Source organism: Thunnus thynnus, chromosome 5 (genome assembly GCF_963924715.1).
Source record: "Thunnus thynnus chromosome 5, fThuThy2.1, whole genome shotgun sequence".
Lineage (NCBI taxonomy): Eukaryota > Metazoa > Chordata > Actinopteri > Scombriformes > Scombridae > Thunnus > Thunnus thynnus.
In genome coordinates, this window is record NC_089521.1 from 18,533,141 (window position 1) to 18,552,863 (window position 19,723).

Here is a 19,723-nt window from a genome sequence, read left to right on the forward strand (position 1 = left end):
TACCACAGAAGTGGCGCATCTTTCCTGAATTTTGTTTTGCACGCCCTTACTGTCCACACAATCCCCACAGAGTATGACACGAGGGAGCACATGCTGAATGAGCCTCGTGTGTGATTGATTATTTACCCTCTCTCTGTCTCTCGCTCTGTGGTCTGCACCATGCTCTTGCCCTCTCCACTCTCATCATCATGTATCACTCTCTCTCTCTCCTCCTTCCACTCCACAGCCTTTTCATTCTCCCTCCTCTCCCTTTCCACTCTCAATCAGCACCCTTTGCCCCCTGTCTCCTATACCCTCTCTGCTCATTATGTACACTCTACATGTGATACACGTTTCATCTCATTACACCTCGGAGAGAGAGAGAGAGAGAGAGAGAGAGAGAGAGAGAGCAGACTGCTCTGTCCATGCAGTGATGAATACAGCAGTAAACTGTAGATGCACACAAATGGATATTCTCCACGTTATTTGGAGGCAGTAAGTTAGCTGGTAAAGTGTTTTGCAGTGTTTTTAATTTGTCATATCTATCTTTTCACAAATTAACTTGAGAAAATATTTTGACAGGACTACCAATTATATTTCAGAAAGTAAGCTGCTGGTGAATGCTTTTACATTCCTCCCTGCTTCACAAGTCCTTTTGCAAACTGCGTTCTGTTTAATATTTATCATAATGTTTTAGACAGTAAAGTACTTGCGCATTTTAATTATGAAGGATATTGTTTTCGAAACAGACACGTTTGATGTGCCTAGAAATTCGAGAGCACAATCTGTACCAAGCGCATCTGCTTTTCACAGGTTTGTCAAATGATGGCAGCCTCTCCATGAAAAAAAAGTTGTCTCTCTTCCTCTCTGTTAAACTGGGGGAACCTGAAACAAAGTTAGCTGTGTCAACTCATCTGAAGTGAAAGCAACAACGCGAGGTCATACCGAGTGATTTCCTCCTTGAGAGCAGCGGGCTCGGGAGGGTAGAACTTGACTCTCAGACACATGGTGAACGGAGGCTGAGCTGCAGGAAACAAACACAAACCGTTAAAGAAATGGACAGGAATCCTTTCGTGGTGACAGATCAAACATCAACAGCACCATCTTACCATCGATGAATCACTACATTGTAGCAGAGCTGTTTTGTATCTTCATCAGTTACAAGATTAAATGTCTGACACCAACCAAAGTGCTCCAATGTTGAAAAGCACAACTTAATCAGTCCTTCCCCTGCATGTATTTTTTAACACACTTATTTAGTATGGACTGCAGCTAGCATGTATTATACTGGTGCATTATTTATTGGTTGAAGTGTACTATACTATCTTACGCATATTTATTATGTTGTATGTATGAATTTTATAACATTTCTAGGATGCCTTTTTAAGGAATCATTATTAAACCACAGATCATTAACATTCCTTTTTTTCTGTTGATCAATAAGCATCATTCCTGTCAAATATTTCAACTGATCAATCGTTTTGTCTTTAAAAGTTAAAAAAAGAATTAGACCCAGGTTACATGAGCCCAAAGTGAAGCAATTTTAATTTCTTTGTTAAAAGTTAGAAAACCCAAAATTTACAACAATGGAAAAAAGCAAGTATGTCATCACATTTGCACAGATGTAAACAGTCAATGTTTGTGTTTTCACTGGACTAATGACATAAATGATCAGTTCGGCATTTTGGGAAATCTGCTTATTTGCTTTCTTGAGTTAGGCAGGAAGATTGATATCAATCTCATGTCTGCTTAGTAAATATGAACCTGCCGCCAGTAGCCAGCTGAGTTAGGCAGGAAGATTGATATCAATCTCATGTCTGCTTAGTAAATATGAACCTGCCGCCAGTAGCCAGCTTAGTGTAGCACAAAAACTGGAAACAGGAAAACAGGTAGTGTGGCTCTGCTAACAAAACCTTGTTAACAAAATCTGCCTACCAGCACCTCTAATGCTCATCGATTAGCACGTTATATCTTGTGTATTTAATTCATACAAAACTGATGTGTAAAAATGGAAATTCAGCATTTTATGAGTGGTTATGTGCTATTTTCTGGCCAAGACCAGTTGCCAGGCAACCAGTGGAAACTCTAGGAAGTTACTGTGTTCCAGCCAAGAAACAACTCGACAAGAAAGCAAATAAGCGCATTTCCCAAAATGCTGAACTTTTCCTTTAGATAATTAATTATCAGTGTTTGCACTGTTTAATTTTCTCTTGTTAAATCAACGCCACAGTTTATTATATGCATTCAAATATACATTATATCAGATCTCATAGAGAGGATGAAAGATTTAATCATCCAATTTCCAAGATTATCCGCAAAGATAAACATTAACTCACAGTACTTACATTTCATTTGCTTGGCAATTGATTTTGTGAACTCCAACCAGTGCTGCATTAGGAAGGAAAACAGATAAATGTAAATAATTAGATAGCGACACAAAAATCCTGTCAGAGTAATACAAACATCTAATCATTCAGCTGACACTTGCAACACTAGTCGCTATGATGTTCAGCCGTCACCACTGACAGATTTCTGGGGAAACCTGTTCGTGTAACCACAGAACCTCTTGATGATGATTCGAGCGCCTAAATATGTCAGAGCTGTATAGAATATAGAGTTTGTGGGGTTTTCTTTTATGAAATCATCAAAGATTTCAGGCGAATCAGATCAAACAGCTCTCATTGCAGTGGAGGTCTCTTGAGAGACTGTCAGAGCAGTAAGGCTGATTAGACAACAGGTTTTGATTTAACAGTGAGCTCCTGCTGGTGGTGACAGTTACACAGGATCTGCGTCTGTGGCCAGATTCATCACTCTCTCTGAGAGCATTTTCACTCTCCATCTCTCTCCCAGGTTGCCTTCTCGCCAACTAAAACCCACCCACAGCAACAACCACCAAAATAGTCCTGAGCGACAGCATAGGAAAGGCAGCATCAGCAGGACTTGGCTCTTGTCCGCAGGACAACAAAATGATCCGTGAACATGTGAATACTTCATGAATCAAGCAGCGCTACTACATGCCTCTCAGCAGAGGAGCCTGATGGAACAACCGTCACTCTGAAAGGCAGCGTGAATAAGGAAATCTGAGGAACACAACTTTTCACTCTGGTCCACAGTCTCACTCTCATCCCTGGACTAAAATCAAATCTGATCAATTTTTAAAGTATAGCCAAGCATGTGATTTTTATATAGACACAAAGCAACACAGCCATGTCTGTATGGAGCCATTCTGAGTTCACATTTGACCACTTCTGCTTCTGACAGATTTCAGGTTTAGCATCTTTACTTCTATTCAAAATTTGATATTTTTCTGGATATTAAATTAATAGTTTTTTGGGAAATACCTTAACTTGCTTACTTGCCGAGAGTTAAATGAGAAGACTGATGGATAGCGCTTGAGCCAGCTGGTGATTAGCTTAACTTAGCATAATGACTGTAAACGGGGAACAACTAGCCTGCCTCTGTCCCAAGTTCAAAAATCCACCATCTAGGACTTCTAAAACTCACAAATTAATGTGTTGTTAGCTAGGCTAACCGTCTCCCAGCTCCATATGTAACGCACAGACAACTACTTTTTTTTAAATCAGCAGTAATGGTACCAACACATTGGACTGGTTAATTTAAAAAACTTCACACAAAACACACACACATGTATGTGTACATACTGTACTATACACTGTGTAGTTGAAATAAACTGCAACACACTCTCAATTAGGTTTTCTCATCCACCTAAAAGACTTTAAAGCCCGTTTGCTTTAATGTTTGTGAATCTTTTTGAGACATAGCACCATGTTCTCATGAATGGATATGACCTTTTGTTCTTGGGTCTCTCTCTAGAAGCAATCTTATTATTTAAAAAAACCATACAGCAACTGATAAATGAATCAAATGAACATAAGCGTGCACACAAAGGACCCTGGTCATGCTCACACACGAACGCTTACCCGCTGCTTGTCTGGATCCACATATCTGATGCCAAAATAGTCTTTCTCCAGCAGGTTGAGGTGGTGGCAGATGAGGTCAAACAGATACTGTCCTTTTGCATCCCGCTGTGATAGAAGAGAAGAAAAAAAAGGCAATTCAGCGAGAAATGTCAACAAAAACAAATCACAAACATGTGGCCGAGAAAAGATTGAACAACAGAAAGGCACTGTCCTGGTTTTCAACATGAGAAATACAGTAATTCCTGCAAGCAGAATGTGCTTTAAATCCTGCCAGAGATATCTTGGATTCATTCAATATTAATACACAGCCAGAGCCATTTGAAGTCTGTTGAATAAACCCCGTCCACGGCTAAAAGAAGAGCTCAAATAGAGTGTGGATTAAATATGCTGAGATCTCGCTGGGGTTTTACTAATACTCTGCATTCTGGACCTCATAAGGAAGCTTCCCTCAGAGAAACAGCTGTGTGTACCACAACACAGAGAGAGAAGACTGTGTCCAATACACATCTGATACCCTCCACCTTGTTCACAACACTGTAGCCTGCATAACATCGCTGAGCAGCTTCAACTGGACATCCTGGATTTTACCAGAAAATTTGGATCAGACTGGAACAGATTTTTCTGTGTAGTTTGAAACGTCCCACAGCGTCCACTGTGCTACTCTTCACAAAAAGATGACAGGACAGAAGCAAATTAAATGCTGCTCTTCAACATAATTCATTGTTTTCCCTCTGGAGGAGTTTTATAAACCTATGAGGGATGCAAATATAATTTGCATAACTACAATAAGATGGATGATTACAACTGGGCGCATCACTTCGACAAGCCAGGTAGAATAATAATTGACAATTCCTCAACTGGAAAGTGTCAGTCACTGTAAAGAGCCTGAATCAAGTCAAAACAGTCAAGAAAATTGTACCATTATATCAGAAAAAAACAAAATTTCAAGAAAATTCACAAGCCTGGATATTATAAACTTGAGAGTTTACATCAAATATTTTCATTCAACAGGAAAACCTGCACTCAGGAGCTGACTTTGACATTTCAGCATCTTGATTTCTGTGGCATTAAAGCACCTGCATCAGAGCATTTTTCCCGTAAATGTGATGAGGTTAGAAGGTGGGTGTGATTAATCAGTGTCAGGAAGACAGCAAACATTAATCCTAGTGCCACTCCAGTGGCTCAATGTCCTCCTCCTTGCTAAAGAGACATCATGAACTTGTGACACATCCCATAACCATCTCAATAGAAGCTTTTTTGTAGAAGCACTTTAATTAGTCCGTCAGCACATATATACACAAATGCCCGTCAGGAGTCACTGCTCATGACAATTGAAGGCTACAGTGAGAGGAACAGTTTATTCCATGGAAAGGAAAATTTTCCAATGAGAGTATTGCTCATCTTTGTTGTAAAATTTAAAGTTCAAGTTAAAATGAGTTATGTCCACATGCTAAATGGTCTGTTAAAGCTGCACTTATCAATATTTCTACATGAACAATGGGTAAAACATCTATGTGTAATGTGAAAGGTAGAGAGAGAGAGTTCTCACCCTCAGCTCTACTGTGCTTCACAGTCTTTCAACACATTGTTCTGGTTTGACGGCCAGCAGCTGTACTGTTTTGGTTCACTTTTGCTGCTTTAATCAGTGTTATTTCCAGACGCAGCAGGAAATAAGAAAAAAAAGAGAAAAACCCCACTGCACACTATCCGCCCAACAACAAAACAGAGATAATAGGAGAGTGAATATTGGACTTATATTCATTGAGGGGATATAGAGACGACTCCAGATGAATGCTAACATTGCTTCATGTCTGCTGGATGTGTAAGTAACTACTGTTTGCTAACATGCTCGCCATATTAACTTCATATGGTGATAATATATTATTTTCTTTACAGCTTGTTGCACTATCCCAGGTGGCAGAAAAAAATCAGTTAATGCAGGTTTAAGAAGGAAACACTCATATCTACAAACAAACCTCATTACCTTTTCAATACCTACTGCCTGTATTGAGTATTGAAAACTGTCAAGTATCAAAGTATGAATACTTAGCCAGATTGTTGTATACTGATTCTTTTTGTAGATATTATCTGATCTGATCTATGATATGATCTGATGAACTGTATTAAATTAAGTGGAATGGTTTTATTAAAAAACACTGCTAAACTAAGGTATGAACATTTTAAAATCATACCCAGCCTTAACCATATATATATAACCATTAGCTGCAGTCTGATGGCCACTCAGGTCTCAGCCCTCATTATGATTCAAGAGGAGGTCAGTTCAGGTCAAGGTTGGACAGCCACTGTCAGCTGCTTCACTCCTCCTTCCCCTCCCTGTGCTTGTTTGCCCTGTGGTGGCAGTAGAAGTGTCACTGGCAGCACTCTCCTCCACGTCATTACTCAGACTGCAGATAACAGGCACTTCATTAGGACAAAGGCCTGTCGATGCCGGGCTTGTCGCTTAATCGCCGTGATTCTCTGTGACCAAATGCCAATAGGAGTTGCTCTACTGGAGGTAACTGACCTTTCTGTAGCGAGACCGAGGGGCTTCATGGGTGCTCGCTACTGTCACTTTGAGATTATTTCCTCGTTGGAACATTACTAACCAATCTGACATCCCTGCTAACTTAGTGGGCCTGGATAAAATACAGAAGAAAGGATCTTTGCAGTGTTCGCACACACATACACACATCTAAATGTAGTTTTAAAATATCATGACACATGTACAAAATTAAAATGCACACAGACAAATGTGTACACAGTGTACAGTGATTTTTTGCAAACTATAGCTTTCATATGGATCAGTCAATCATTCTCCAATCCTGCATTAACTTAAACCTGCATTACTTGATTTTTTTGGGGGGGGGCATTTGGGGGCAGTGGTTTCCTATTTAGTTTCCTATTTACAAATCCAGCAGACACCAGAGCAACATTAGCATCTATTTAGAGTCATCTCATGGCGATCTGATGAATTCAAATCCAACACTAAGTCCTGTTTTTGCTTTGTTTTGGTCTCTACCAACTCCTGAGGGAAATATCTGGTTCTTTAGCTGCTAAATGCTCCACTATGCTCATCAGCTTGTTGCTAAATTTATTAGCCTATTGGGTTGGTAAAAATAATAAAAATAAAATGAGTGCAGCTTTAAACATATGCAAACTCTATGCACATAAACTGCAACATGGACACAAAGCACAAAGCAGGCTAAAAATATATGTGATTTTTTTTGTAATGCATTATTCCTCCCATGGTTTTTATCACCGGGCCTATAATAAGGAGCAAGTGAGAAAGCCCACAACAATTAAAAAAGGGTTTTGAATGGAGAGGACACACTGAGTCAGAAGGGACATCTGCTCTTTTGTTGCAATGAGAGCGCAATGAGAGCGCAAGTTTGTTAGTATTCCACAGCACTCCCACAAACCGCCCTCTCTGCCCCCCCTTCCCCCCCTTCCCTGTCCTTCTTGCTCCCTGGTGCCCCCTACCTCCATCTCTGCCCAACACTGAGCGCAGCTGCTTTATTCCCCCACTGGTCTCCCTAATTACAAGATCGAGGTGATTGCAGGAGAGAAAAGATGTTCTGAAATTTCTAATTAATACTAACGAACCATTTCCTTGTCTGGATTGGCATCGCAATATAACCCTACAGGAGCCTCAACAGACTTACAAAAGGTTTTATTCATTTGATCTGTGGTGGAGGGAGTTTTAAAACAACCAGGTGTGACCTTATTTACAACAAATAATCTTGCTGTGTTGTATTTGGTGAATAAATAAGCCGAGTCTTGAACCTTCTGTCAATGAAAAACAAGTTTGAAATAAACTGTGAGAGAGGTTTAAACTACAGGGATATGAATGCAATAACAAGTCTGTAATGGAGATGGATTTGTTCAGTAGGAAATCACTTGTGACAAAGTGTCACTGTTATAGAGAATAATGTACAGCATCACTGGAAAATTTCTCTGGAGGGGAAATCCAAATAACAAATGCAGTGCACACCATTAAATCTTGGCTACAATTAAAAGGCAGAAGCTCAGTCTTGTCCTGAAAATGCAGGCTTCATCAAGAATACAATGTTTACCTTGTGTATTAATGTAATTTACAAGGGCTGTTTATTCCTGGTTGCTGATTAAATCAATCGCTTTGTGCTTATAATCTTAAAAGGTAGTCACCTAATTGATATGGAGACCCAGTTTTCAATATTAAATAAATAAAAAATAGGTTATGAAATAAATTATCATATGAATAAATACAGACAAAACAATATATTGTAATAATATAATATAATATAATAATATAAAGTAACTATGATGTAAAGTTTATTGCAGGTTATTTTCAATTAATTCCAGTAGGTTTATTTCAAATTGTGCTTTTTTCAAACTCAGTTTTTATTTATAGCAAAGTTTTTAGTAATTGACGGTTTAATATTATCATACCAAATCATCTCATAGTCTTTGTCTGTAAGTCAAAACAAACAGCAGAGCAAGTAAGGTGATTGGCTGGTTAAAGAAACAGCCAATCACATATATCATACATTTTGTTTAGATTTATACATATGATTATTTATTTCATAATGTTTTACATTGAACATTTAACACTCCACAAACAGATATAACTGGAGTATAAGGCCTGATGCATAATTAAGTTTGGATAAACATTTTTCCTTCATAATTATTACATCATTGTGTATGCTTCAAAGAGTTTGCAACCAACTAAACTAAAATCCTATGATCCACTGAGGATGGATTAAGTCAAATGCTGTGCGTCATGGCATGTCGCCAACAAACAAATATGTCTGTATCTCTCCTGAAACAAGCTGATGGACATCTCTGACAGACACAAAATAAGTAAAAAGATCTCTCTGGTGTGTCTCTAACTGAAAACACAGTGGTTCTCTTACTTCCTAAAGAGCCCCATGTGTACAATGGGCACTTTCAGATTAATCATTAAAATGGTCTCCATGTCAACGCAGGAGCCCAGACCATTAATAAAAGATTGTATCACTTTATAGCTGGAGGAGTGGAAATATGATGCCATTGACTGTGTGTGTGCGTGTGTGTGTGTGTGTGTGTGTGTGTGTGTGTGTGTGTGTGTGTGTGTTTATGTGAGCAGTATAAGGCTAAAGATACCAGGAGCCCTGAGGTAATTTCTTTGGTTTCATAAGCAGATTATTTTCTTATGTCCCAGTTGGCTGAGCGATTGTACTGGTTAATGTGTCGGACCCATTCAGCCTCCTGACCGAGCTGCACAGAGTTCAAGTCATGACCCTGCCGCTTCAGCTGGGACTGGGAGCACACAGAGGGCAACCCAAAACCAATTACACTTATTATGAAGCTCCCTTTATTGTGGATCATAAAATCACATATGTTTCTGTCAAGCCATGCAGAGAAACTGAAATTACTTGTCATTCTAGTGAATTTTGAATTAATATGTTTCATACTGTTGCAAGAAACGGTGGATTGAAATAGTTAGTTGATGTTGACTGTTTTTAGTTTTAGAGTAAAACTAAAATATTTCATAAAATCTAATTTATTGAAGAAACAGTCAAATAATTGGTGATACTTTATGGTATTAGTCTGATTTTTATAAGGAATTATTCTATTTTATTAAATTCAAACTCCTGAACCAGCACTCTATAGTATTTGGGCTGCAATATGGTTAAAATCAGTATGATGAGTAATAGGGATATTTTCTATTACCCCTGCATATCACGACATGTCAAATATTGTTAATATAAAGTAATCAAACTGATGTTCAAAGCAATGAGCTGTGTTGCATTGTTATGCAATACAAGAGTCCAAACTCTTCATTTGTGTAAAACAAAATCTTAAGTAACATTTTTTCCCTGTTTTTTAATTAAAAATTGTTTGGAATGAGTCATTTGGACAATATAAATCTGTAGGATGTAATCACAGTACGATTCTGTTGAAAGTCAATCAATGTCAAATTCTCATCCAGCACTAATATATATAACAATCAATACATTGTTGAAAGAAATCAGTGTTTTGTAACAGATGAAATGAAGACTTAAGATAAAGATGTAGACTGTTATAAACTACATATATGGAGTTAATTCTCAAACTGTCAGCCCATTACTGCAAATAAACTTCTAAAGATAACTCCAGTGGCTAATGGGGCGAAAACAAAAAAGCCTTGAGTAAAAAATAAACTTAATGAGTTCTGTGTCTTTGACACAAATCTATAAAAACTTCCTCTCCCATTGAGCCACAGCCAGCCGGTAATTATCACAGTCATTATCTAAGGAAGACAGGAGCAGATGAGGATAACAGATGATTTCTTCCAGGAAATAACTTGTACTGGATGAACTGGTCAGCGGGAGTGTATGAAATCACAGGTTTCATCTGATATCATTTGATACTGCTCCCAGAAGGATGTCAAAAGAAAATAGCGAAGCCAAATACTCCATGAAATGCGACAAACAAAATGGCTTATCTCCCTAAGGTATGGAACCAATTGATCAGCATATGGTCCGACATTGGCTGTCATTGTAATAGCTCAGTGGCAGCTCTTGATAAGGGTTATTAACTTATAGGCAGCCCAGGGCAGCTGAAGGAACACATGTAATGTATAGTGACAGAATATCTAAAGACTGTTTAAAATCACCAGCCATCAAAACAGGCTGCTAAAGTGACAACACTGACAAAGACATCATGTTGTCAGAGTGATGACCCAAGGAACAAATCAGCATACATATAATAGCCTCTTAATCTTAGCTCAATGGTGAACAATGATAAAAGTCACAAGGGAGTGTACACAGAATACACATTTCTTTTTTGTAGCTTTAATTAAAATGAGAAAAGGCCTCCATGTTTAATGGCATACACAGATATAATGTGATACAAGATGACGCTGAGAACCAGAGAAACAGTCTGCAGAGCAGTGTCACCAAAAGTGGGCCATCAAAACATGATGGGAATGTGCAAGCGTTTGCCCCAGAAATGTGAGGAATTGAGAGAATAAGTAAAGCAAGAGAGAGCTGTGGATAGAGTAACATGGATAATTGCTTTTAAAGCTTCCGAGTGGTTAGATAGTTTGAATGGGTGAAATGTGAGTTGGCATTTTATGATTAAGGGAAAAATCCATGGGAGAGGAATGTTCTATTCAGCTAAATGCCAAGCCGTCTTCTCAAGACCGTCGCCGCTCAAAAATTATTTATAATTGATACGTTTTGCTCCGACCCTGTTTGACCCTGCTCAACGATGTTATGAACACTGTTAATGTGCTTTAACACAAATAAAAGCAGAGGAAATTAGTTTCAGAGAACTGGACAATGAGACTATCATCTGGTGAGATCAAATACGCTACAGAAACTAACAATCTGCAAGTTCGGAGGGAAGCTTTGTCTGCTAAGGCTTTAGTGAACAGGATGTTGAGTAATTATTGGGGAAAAAGGTGAAAATGGTTGAATTAAAAGTGATAATTAACTGTGTGATAAATTCATGTAAGCGAAAACTGCAAAGCACAGGATGTGTTACATCAGCCGAGGCAGCAGTATGTCTCTAACTGTAAGGCTAACAGACCTAACAGCTATGATATGTCCCATTGCTCTGCATCTACTGCCCCAAATCATGATTGTGGCTGCATTTAAGGAATGGCTTGTGTTACTTTAGCAGATAGCATTAGTAACTCATGAAACTTCCTTATAGATTTGCATCTTCAGTTTGAAGTGAAAGTGTTATTCTTTTTTCCCCAAATTGATCTTAAACTGGCACACTGCAAATCTTTTAAAAGCTAACCAGTACCAAATGTTTCTTAAACAAACCTTGCACTTAATATCTGTGTCACTGACAAGATACAGTGTTAAAAAGAGGCCACATAGACCATGGTCATACTGCACATACTGCAGGTGAATATGGTTTTCCGTCTATTTAATCCTGTAATGTTCACAGACGTTTGGAAGGAGAGTGATGGAGGAGTGGAGTCTCTCCTTCTACTACTCTACATCTCTAAAGTGAATAGCATTCATAATAGCATTCACGGTTATTCATAAATAGCCATTACAAAACACTGTGTGAGCACGGCCCCTGAGATCCAAACAGGATGTACTCTCAGCACCTGAAAAGTGGCTCTAGATGTGCGTTTGATGGAGAGTTGTTTGTGACGTGTGCCTAAATGATGCTGTTGTCTTCCTAGAGGCGAGAAAATGAATACGTTTCTCAATGAGGATTTCTGAGTCATTAGTCCTTCGGCACACCAGTGATGGATTTCACTGCCAGCCTGGTTCTAATAGCTTTTCTGTAACATTTCTCAGCTGCACATACAGTACAGCTGAGCATTGTGGGTGAACCTATTTCAAAATACACCCCATGTAGACAACCATGCAGAGCTAGAACCAACCTGTCATTGGATTGATCTTTTTTCTAGCCAGCTTTACGTGTTTTGTTTTCTTTAACTATCCACATCTCTGGTTAGCATACTGTATATATTTTTATTGAGTTTCCCCCCCGAGTTGTTCCCCTTATTGCACACCAGTTAGGTTTTTCTTAGTAAAAAGTGTGACAAATACCCCCAAAACAGAATGAGCAGCACAATTGGTGTCATGCTTGGGATTAGCATATAAACAATGCTTCATTTTTTGGCATTTGCACAGCCCTAGTGGTGATGCGCCAGTTCAGTCTCCCCAAGTGTAGAGAAAGGCTGTCGGGCAATGACTCAGTGTCGCTAATTCAGACTAAATCAGCCCCTCAGACCTGACATTTATTCTCATGTACTCTTAACCTCTACAGGAACTGGGCACTAGTACAGTATGCAGTAACTACATTTAGGTTTAGTCTACAGGCATAACACATTGTAGCAGACATGCACATTTGAGTTGTTGGCAAAGGCTGATTCACACATTGACAAATGTCTGTTGTTTATTAGTCCAACAGCCATAAGCAGTACAGTATTGGATTTCTTGGCAGGGGCAGCTGTTAGTGTTTGTGAGCCTTTAGTGGTTTGTCATCAGTCTCCATTTTATAAATGGCATTTAAGAACATTTCACTCTAACGGAAACTATTCCCTGTCTGGGTCATTGTGAGAAGTTACTGTTAAAAGCTGGACTACTTGGTCTACTAATTGGTCTCAGGCTATAACCTCCACAGTGTGCCTCAGCCCTGGGCTTTTTTTTTTATTAAACAAGGAAGCAGCCAGCTCAGTGAGCTCCAGCTTCATCCTCTTTTCCAAAGTTAACCTCGTGTCAGGCAAAGGAAGCCGTAGCCTACCAGGCACGTCTTCATCACTGGCTCTTTGCAGCCTGCTGTCTCTAAAATATGCGTGGACACCCATCGGGCGTAATTGTTCCAGTACCGTGGCACCTTCTGTTTGGCATGATTATCAGTGATACTGTGCTGATGATATGAAACCCCTTCCTGCGAGGGTGCACACACTCGCTGGTTTCATCTCACAATCCCCTCCTGACTGTGCACTGATGAACTCTGATTGCCTTCCTGTGTCAGAGCATTTCATCTGCGCATTTACAGTCACTTTCGAACGAGACTCAATTTTCCACCTATTTATCACACTTGATAGTTTGCTTGCAAAACTGCCCTTTTTACTGTTACTTTACAGATCTGCTGACACAAACAAAACAGCTGGTTAAGGCATTGCGTGTCTGCTTCAATAAAATGCAGCCGTCAGATCTTTAATGAAAAGCAAGACTGCACGAGATAGAGGGCAGAAAGAAAAGGCTTACTGGGAAAGAAGAGAATTCATTTAGACACAGTTATCTTTTTACTGTCAAACTGTAATTTCCCCTCTGAATTCTTGGTCTTTTTCTATCGTTATTGAAAAGGGATATTTCCCAGCAGCAGCCTCTCCTATTTTTGTGAAGAGGGCTGATTGAATGTGAAATCACAGGAGAAAACATCAGTTGGGAATGACCCTTTTACCACTTTACCTGTACATTTGACTGAATGAATCTGAATCACAGCTACAGTGTGAAAAAATTAAATGGAACACTATCCTGAATATTAGATCAGGATATCAAATTATCTTAAATCTGGATAGTGACTATCATTCACAGCAGCTTGCGCACCTTTCTTAAAATTACAGAACAATGACTATGTGTTTGGTTTGGATATCTGTGAAGGATGGTTTTGCACTTCAAAATCAGTTGGTTTGCAGTGAAGAACAAGCCTCAGGGCTCCATCTATAAAGATTTCCTCCCTGAGATTCACTCCTCCTCTGTCACATTAAGTTAGTCTAATGTGGGGCTACTTTGTCTAAACCAGTCAGCTCGTCTACGAGCTTAGAACCAGTGTTGACCAGAGAGGCAATGACAGACACATCACCAATAAGTTGCTTCAGTAGAGCATAATAGAGTTATGGTACAACCTGTTTATGTCTGGTTACATTGCACCTGTGGGAATGCATGTGAGGGTGAACAATTAGTAGGCAGAAATTCCAGAAGAGATCCTTTTGTAATGGGACACTTTCTTGTCTGAATGAGCTTTGGGGTCCGTGTTTGTACTGTTTTCTCAGGGGGAGACCCACTGAACCAATCAAAAGGCTTAAAGGCTTTCTCATTGTCCTCAGTGTCTGTAGTGTATCTGCAAATCACAGATACAATGACTAGAGTCTCAGTGGTCAGAGCAAGGTGAGAGGCTCTTTCCCTTTTGCATTATTAAGAGCTTTCGAACACTATTGACTAATTTAACAACTTGGTAAAGGCCATGCATAGGTTGCGGACTGGAATTTACCAGTCAAAAGTTTGGACACACTTCAAGTGAATGAGAAGGTGGGAACGGGAACTTTTGACTGGTACTGTATATCTCAGCAAATGCATGATTCTCTAGTGTAAAAGCTCCTGCACTCAGGGCTTCCAACTTTCCTACTTTCTCAGAGCAGCACACCGATAGCACTGTGCAGCATATTGACAAGCGGCTTTAGAAAGCTAAAAATGGTATTGTGACATAAATCCCTGCTGCCTCAAGCCCAAAGCACACAGAAGGTTATTTGACAAGGAAACGTAAGTAAATGCACATTGGCCAGCAGGACACAGTGATAAGACGGCTCCAGAAAAGTAAAGGCAACACATTTAAAGAGAGCAAGAAGAGGCAAAGGCAGCAGAATCCTTTTGTGTTAATTCAAGCTTTTCTGTAGAGTGTAGGCGGAAGCTTCATTTTTGTGACTCTGCTGATGAAGTCACTTCCAGATGGAAAAATGTTTGCTCGACAGACACACTTGTTTGTCTGTGTGAGGGAGTCCTTGTCAGTCAACCAAAAATAACTTGTCAAAGATTAAAGATAAGCTCCTCTTTTTGGCTGGACTGGCCATGGACCAGTCCTATTACTCCAAATGTCTGTCACTGACTGACTGACTGACTCATTGAGTGATGAAGTTACACCATTGGTCAGCCGGCCCAGTGTTGGAGTTTCCCAATTGGCTGTTGCTCCTAAACACGCCCACACCTCCTCACAACCCCGTGGTAAGGTACTGCATTGGCAGATTTTGTGGTGAATGCAGCTATTGCTTCACCATCATATTACAATTATTAATCTTACATAGCCACAAATAGATACATTACCTCATCACTATGCATCCTGCAGCAACAGCTATGTTTAAAAAAGAAAAATAGTATTAAAAATAAGTAGTGTCTTTCTTTCACTTGCTTCCAAAACAAATGCACACGCTAGCCAAGATCTTTACGACACGAGGCGGTGGTGCTCATGGGAAATGCAGTCTTCATTTTGGGAAAACACTACTGCTTTTGTCCACAAGGGCCGCTAAAATCGACACAAAATGAAAGTTCTTTTGTAGTAATTTTAAAATGAGCAAAACACAAAAAATGTCAATTTACTGCGTTGATGCTCTCCATATTCTGGTTACATTTTTCCTTGTCGATAGTGCAAATAGACTACACAATAGGGGTAGGCGATATGGATAAAATCCTCTATCACAGTATATGTTATTTCATATTGGGACATTAATAGATATTATAATATGATACATTTTCTGGAAAATCAATTGAGAAACACTTAATGGACAAACTAACCAGGCACAACTGTGTGTTTTGTCTAATCCACCAAATGACAAATCTTACAAATCAAATTAATATGATTTAACCCTACCCTTGATGCAAGATCATAAAACCATAAACCCATCCTGCTCATTGATTTGCAACTTGCCAACAATGGTCTAATACATCCAGAGATGTTAAAGGTTGCTACCATGGCAAAATCTCTGACAGTATACATTTATCTCATGGTATATATCATCATATCGCCCACCCCTCGATCATTATTAATTTACATTCAAGTTACCTAGTTGGACAAAGACATTTTACTCTGCTTGATAGCTGGATAAAATCAATGCAGGCACAGAGGATGTAACAAAAAAGATACTAGATGTTATTCTGTCTTTGCTGTAGTTGGAGGACATTTCAAAAGTTATGGATATCTGCTTTAGAGCGTGATATTAATTATACCTGACCGATAAAGACAATCATATTGTTCTCTACAAAGTCACACAGAGTGATTCTGATATAGTGCATCTTTGCAAACTGCTTTCAGTGGCCCCCTCGCAATGTGCCTTCAATACTTATGATGACATCCCACATAATTTGTAGCTGCATCTGACTCCAGCACACCAGAGGCATTCAGTGGACTGTAAATCAGTCTCTTCAGCTTTCTGAAGTAAATCATTGCTGCTACAAAATGTAACAACTGCTACCACCGTATGGTGTCTACTTGGTGGATTAATGAGTACGTCTCTGAAGATCTGGCTCTGTATGGTGTAAGAGCTGTATTTGTCTGACTGGCAGACAAGTCGGTTGATTGACTGGTGGAAAGATGCTTGAGCTCCATTTCTCAGAATTTGCACCCTCAGGCTGTTTTAAACATCTCATGCTGAGCATAGGGGCCCTCCTTGGTACCACTTCACCCTTTCCATTGTCTCCAGAGCCCCGGGAAAGATCACTTTCCAGTGGTGAATCCAGCCATAAAAATGCATAAAGCTGTTTGGCCCTGGAGACTGGCTGCCTGTGCACACAGGCGTGAAAGGCCCACCACTGCCCCTGCGTGTCAACACTCTAATGGAGGCCCAAGGGAGATGCAATCTTCTCAATAAATGATTCAGAAATACAAGGTTTTTATAGAATGCAGCTCTGAGTAGTTGTGACAAGGATAAATTTGGCTAAAGGTGGGTCATCAAACTTCCTGCTGACCCCAAGAATAAACTACTGTAAGAAACAACCGACATAGCAAAATTTATTTCGAAACTTATTTCTTCTCAAAACAATACTATTTATGTAATTAATGTCATCTGAAAAAAACATATAATTATTATTGTAGGAAAGTTAATTTGAATATTGTGTAAAATGAAAATTTAGGGTCGTCGACAGAACACATGAAGAAACCTGTGTCTGTCTCCTTCAAAATGACTGACAGAGTGCCTCTATCCCCCTTTATAGTGTGTGATACTTTAAATTAGGACCCATGGCAAACATGAACTCAATAAATACTTTCATCTATTAAAACTTCATAGACAGAATTGGGTGCTTTTGACTGGGGTCCCGCAGGACCCCACTACATCGTTTTTTTTTGTTTTTTTTTAAAAAAGCACTAATTAAAATGGAAACAGAAAATGAGATGAAGTCATTAGAAACAAACTGTTTGACAAAGTCATAAAGAGTTAAATGATTCCCTGGATGGGTTAAGATTGCCTCACTTCAGTAGTTCAGCACAGATTAAAAAGATGAGGGTATTACATAAGGATTCAGAGGTTGCTGTAAGATTTTAATATTCATTGTAATTGTTTGTTTTTCCCAAGTATGTTTTTGTTGCGTGCTGCAGAGCAGACTTTTCAAATCAATCTGTATGACATGATATGATCCAATGATAACACCGTGAGGACAGTAAAACCACATTGTTCACCGCAATCAATTACAGAGTTGAAGCAAGGTTCAAGTTTCTGCAAATTGATTTTTATATTGTAGTATGAAAAAAGCAGTGCTGCTCACTTTGAAAAATTGTAAGTAGTCATATACAGTATGCATGATTTGTTGTACATGGACGAACACATGCCAACACTCCCTGATGTTGATTACTATACTTTACACCAAGGTGAAATATCCTTCAAAAGTCTGATGTTCTTATTAAAGCCAAGTAATGCCAGGCTCCACTATAATGGGGGAAATTAGCAAATTATCTTATTGGACACACACAATTGGATCGCCTACCGGGAAGAAAGCTATTTAAATGCAGCTGAGCTCTCTGATGCCATATAAAACTGAGTAGTCTTTGAAAGCTCCCAAAGACTCTGAAGCAAGTCCTTGCAGTGTAGGCGACTGACCCATCAGGCCTTCTCACCAGTAAGAATGGCCCTAAAATATGTAAACCCTGTTTTGTTTTGATCTAATCTGATGTGATGTAATCTTTGGCTACTGTACTTCACACCACAGCAGGCACCATACACTCCTAACTGTCCCGACTGAGTTGGACTGACGGCACAGCAGCTCTCCTCTTCACCATCTTACAGACACAATAGCGAGCAGAATCATTTGTTTGAGATTGTGTTATTTTTTTTTATTATTTAGTACGACAGCCATGAAGAGTTTACCTATGAAAGCGAGGGCGGCTGCTGTCTGCAACTCACTGTGCTGCACCAAACATCGAGGGCAGGACAAGCTAAAAATCGCTGTCAAGTTGTTGGCTGGGGATTTGGAGTGACAGCTTATTTGAGAGATTTACTGCGGTGTCACTTATGAAGCGACAAGGAGGAGTCTCCCTATTGGCTAATCCTTTACACTATTACATTGGACTCGCTTGAATGATTTTCTTTGATCCAGGTTTTTAATGAGGACGAAAGTAAACAAAGTGGACATCCAATGAAGGGAACGCGAGAATTAACTTGATCCTATGACAAGGCTGCTCTATCCTCTTCTCAAAAAGGATATGGTATAAACTGTTCACAATGTGTGTGCTCTAATGCTAAGCTCTCGCTATGTACAGTATGCCACGTTCAACTTCAAAAGACATGTCATACAATAAAATTTCATGACACCCAGGAGATCTACGATATATTGTTTAAGCAACATGTGAAAACAGGGATGACAGATTGCTTTGAAATATTTGCTGACAGGTGCTCTAACGTATTAGTTTTTAGAGAGGAAGCTGAGCTGAATACATTTAAGCCTCATATATATTTTAATCTCTTTTTAGGAAGTATAACGACATGACACAAAAACTGGTACTACAATAATTATGCCTTTCACACAGATGAACTTGGAATATAGCGATAGGAAACGCACCTTGATGCCATGTAAGAGCAGCAGATGCATAATGTCTTTGTCTAGCTGTGACACATACTGTGATGGTGTGTGTGTCACCTGCATGGATCGACCGAGTTTAAAAAGAGTTTCTTCTATCAGCTTGTTCACGTTAAACAAGAGCGGTTTATGAATCTGATCACGAACCCAGTGACAGCGGCCGCCTCTCAAGCTAACCTTGTCTGAGGTTAACCACGGACAAAATGAAGAAGAGCATAACTTAATTGGTTTGCATGCTTAATTAAAAGCGGGTATTTTGAGAGCTATCTGATTGTACAGCTAATATAAATTAAGCCTCTTAGGATGAATCTCCAGAAGTGGAGCAAAAAATAGAACTTTCAAAAGGCAGTTATGAGAACTCTTTTAGCCGCCTTTCAGTTTCAGTCTCATCCAGCTTAGCTTGTTCTCCTCAGGGGAGACATGGTGCTGATTGTCTTACGGCCCTGCAGGGAATAAAGGTTAAAAACGTCCCATGCAATCATATGGGATCCAACAGCATCATGACGTAAGACAGAGCAGAGATGGAATATCTCTTAGTGTTTC

The 19,723-nt window shown here is 39.3% G+C and overlaps 1 protein-coding gene across 2 annotated transcripts in view; it reads right to left on the reverse strand.

Moving 5' to 3' along the window:
* LOC137183027 (novel FERM domain containing protein) overlaps positions 1-19,723 on the reverse strand; it is a 62,242-nt gene that overhangs the window by 15,166 nt on the left and 27,353 nt on the right. For both annotated transcript variants that reach the window (XM_067589745.1, XM_067589746.1), the window contains exons 3-5: positions 3,921-4,025; positions 2,325-2,367; positions 925-1,003 (exon numbers count right to left, since the gene is read on the reverse strand). In XM_067589745.1, coding sequence (XP_067445846.1) covers positions 925-1,003; positions 2,325-2,367; positions 3,921-4,025 — 227 coding nt within the window. The remainder of the gene's footprint in view (positions 1-924; positions 1,004-2,324; positions 2,368-3,920; positions 4,026-19,723) is intronic.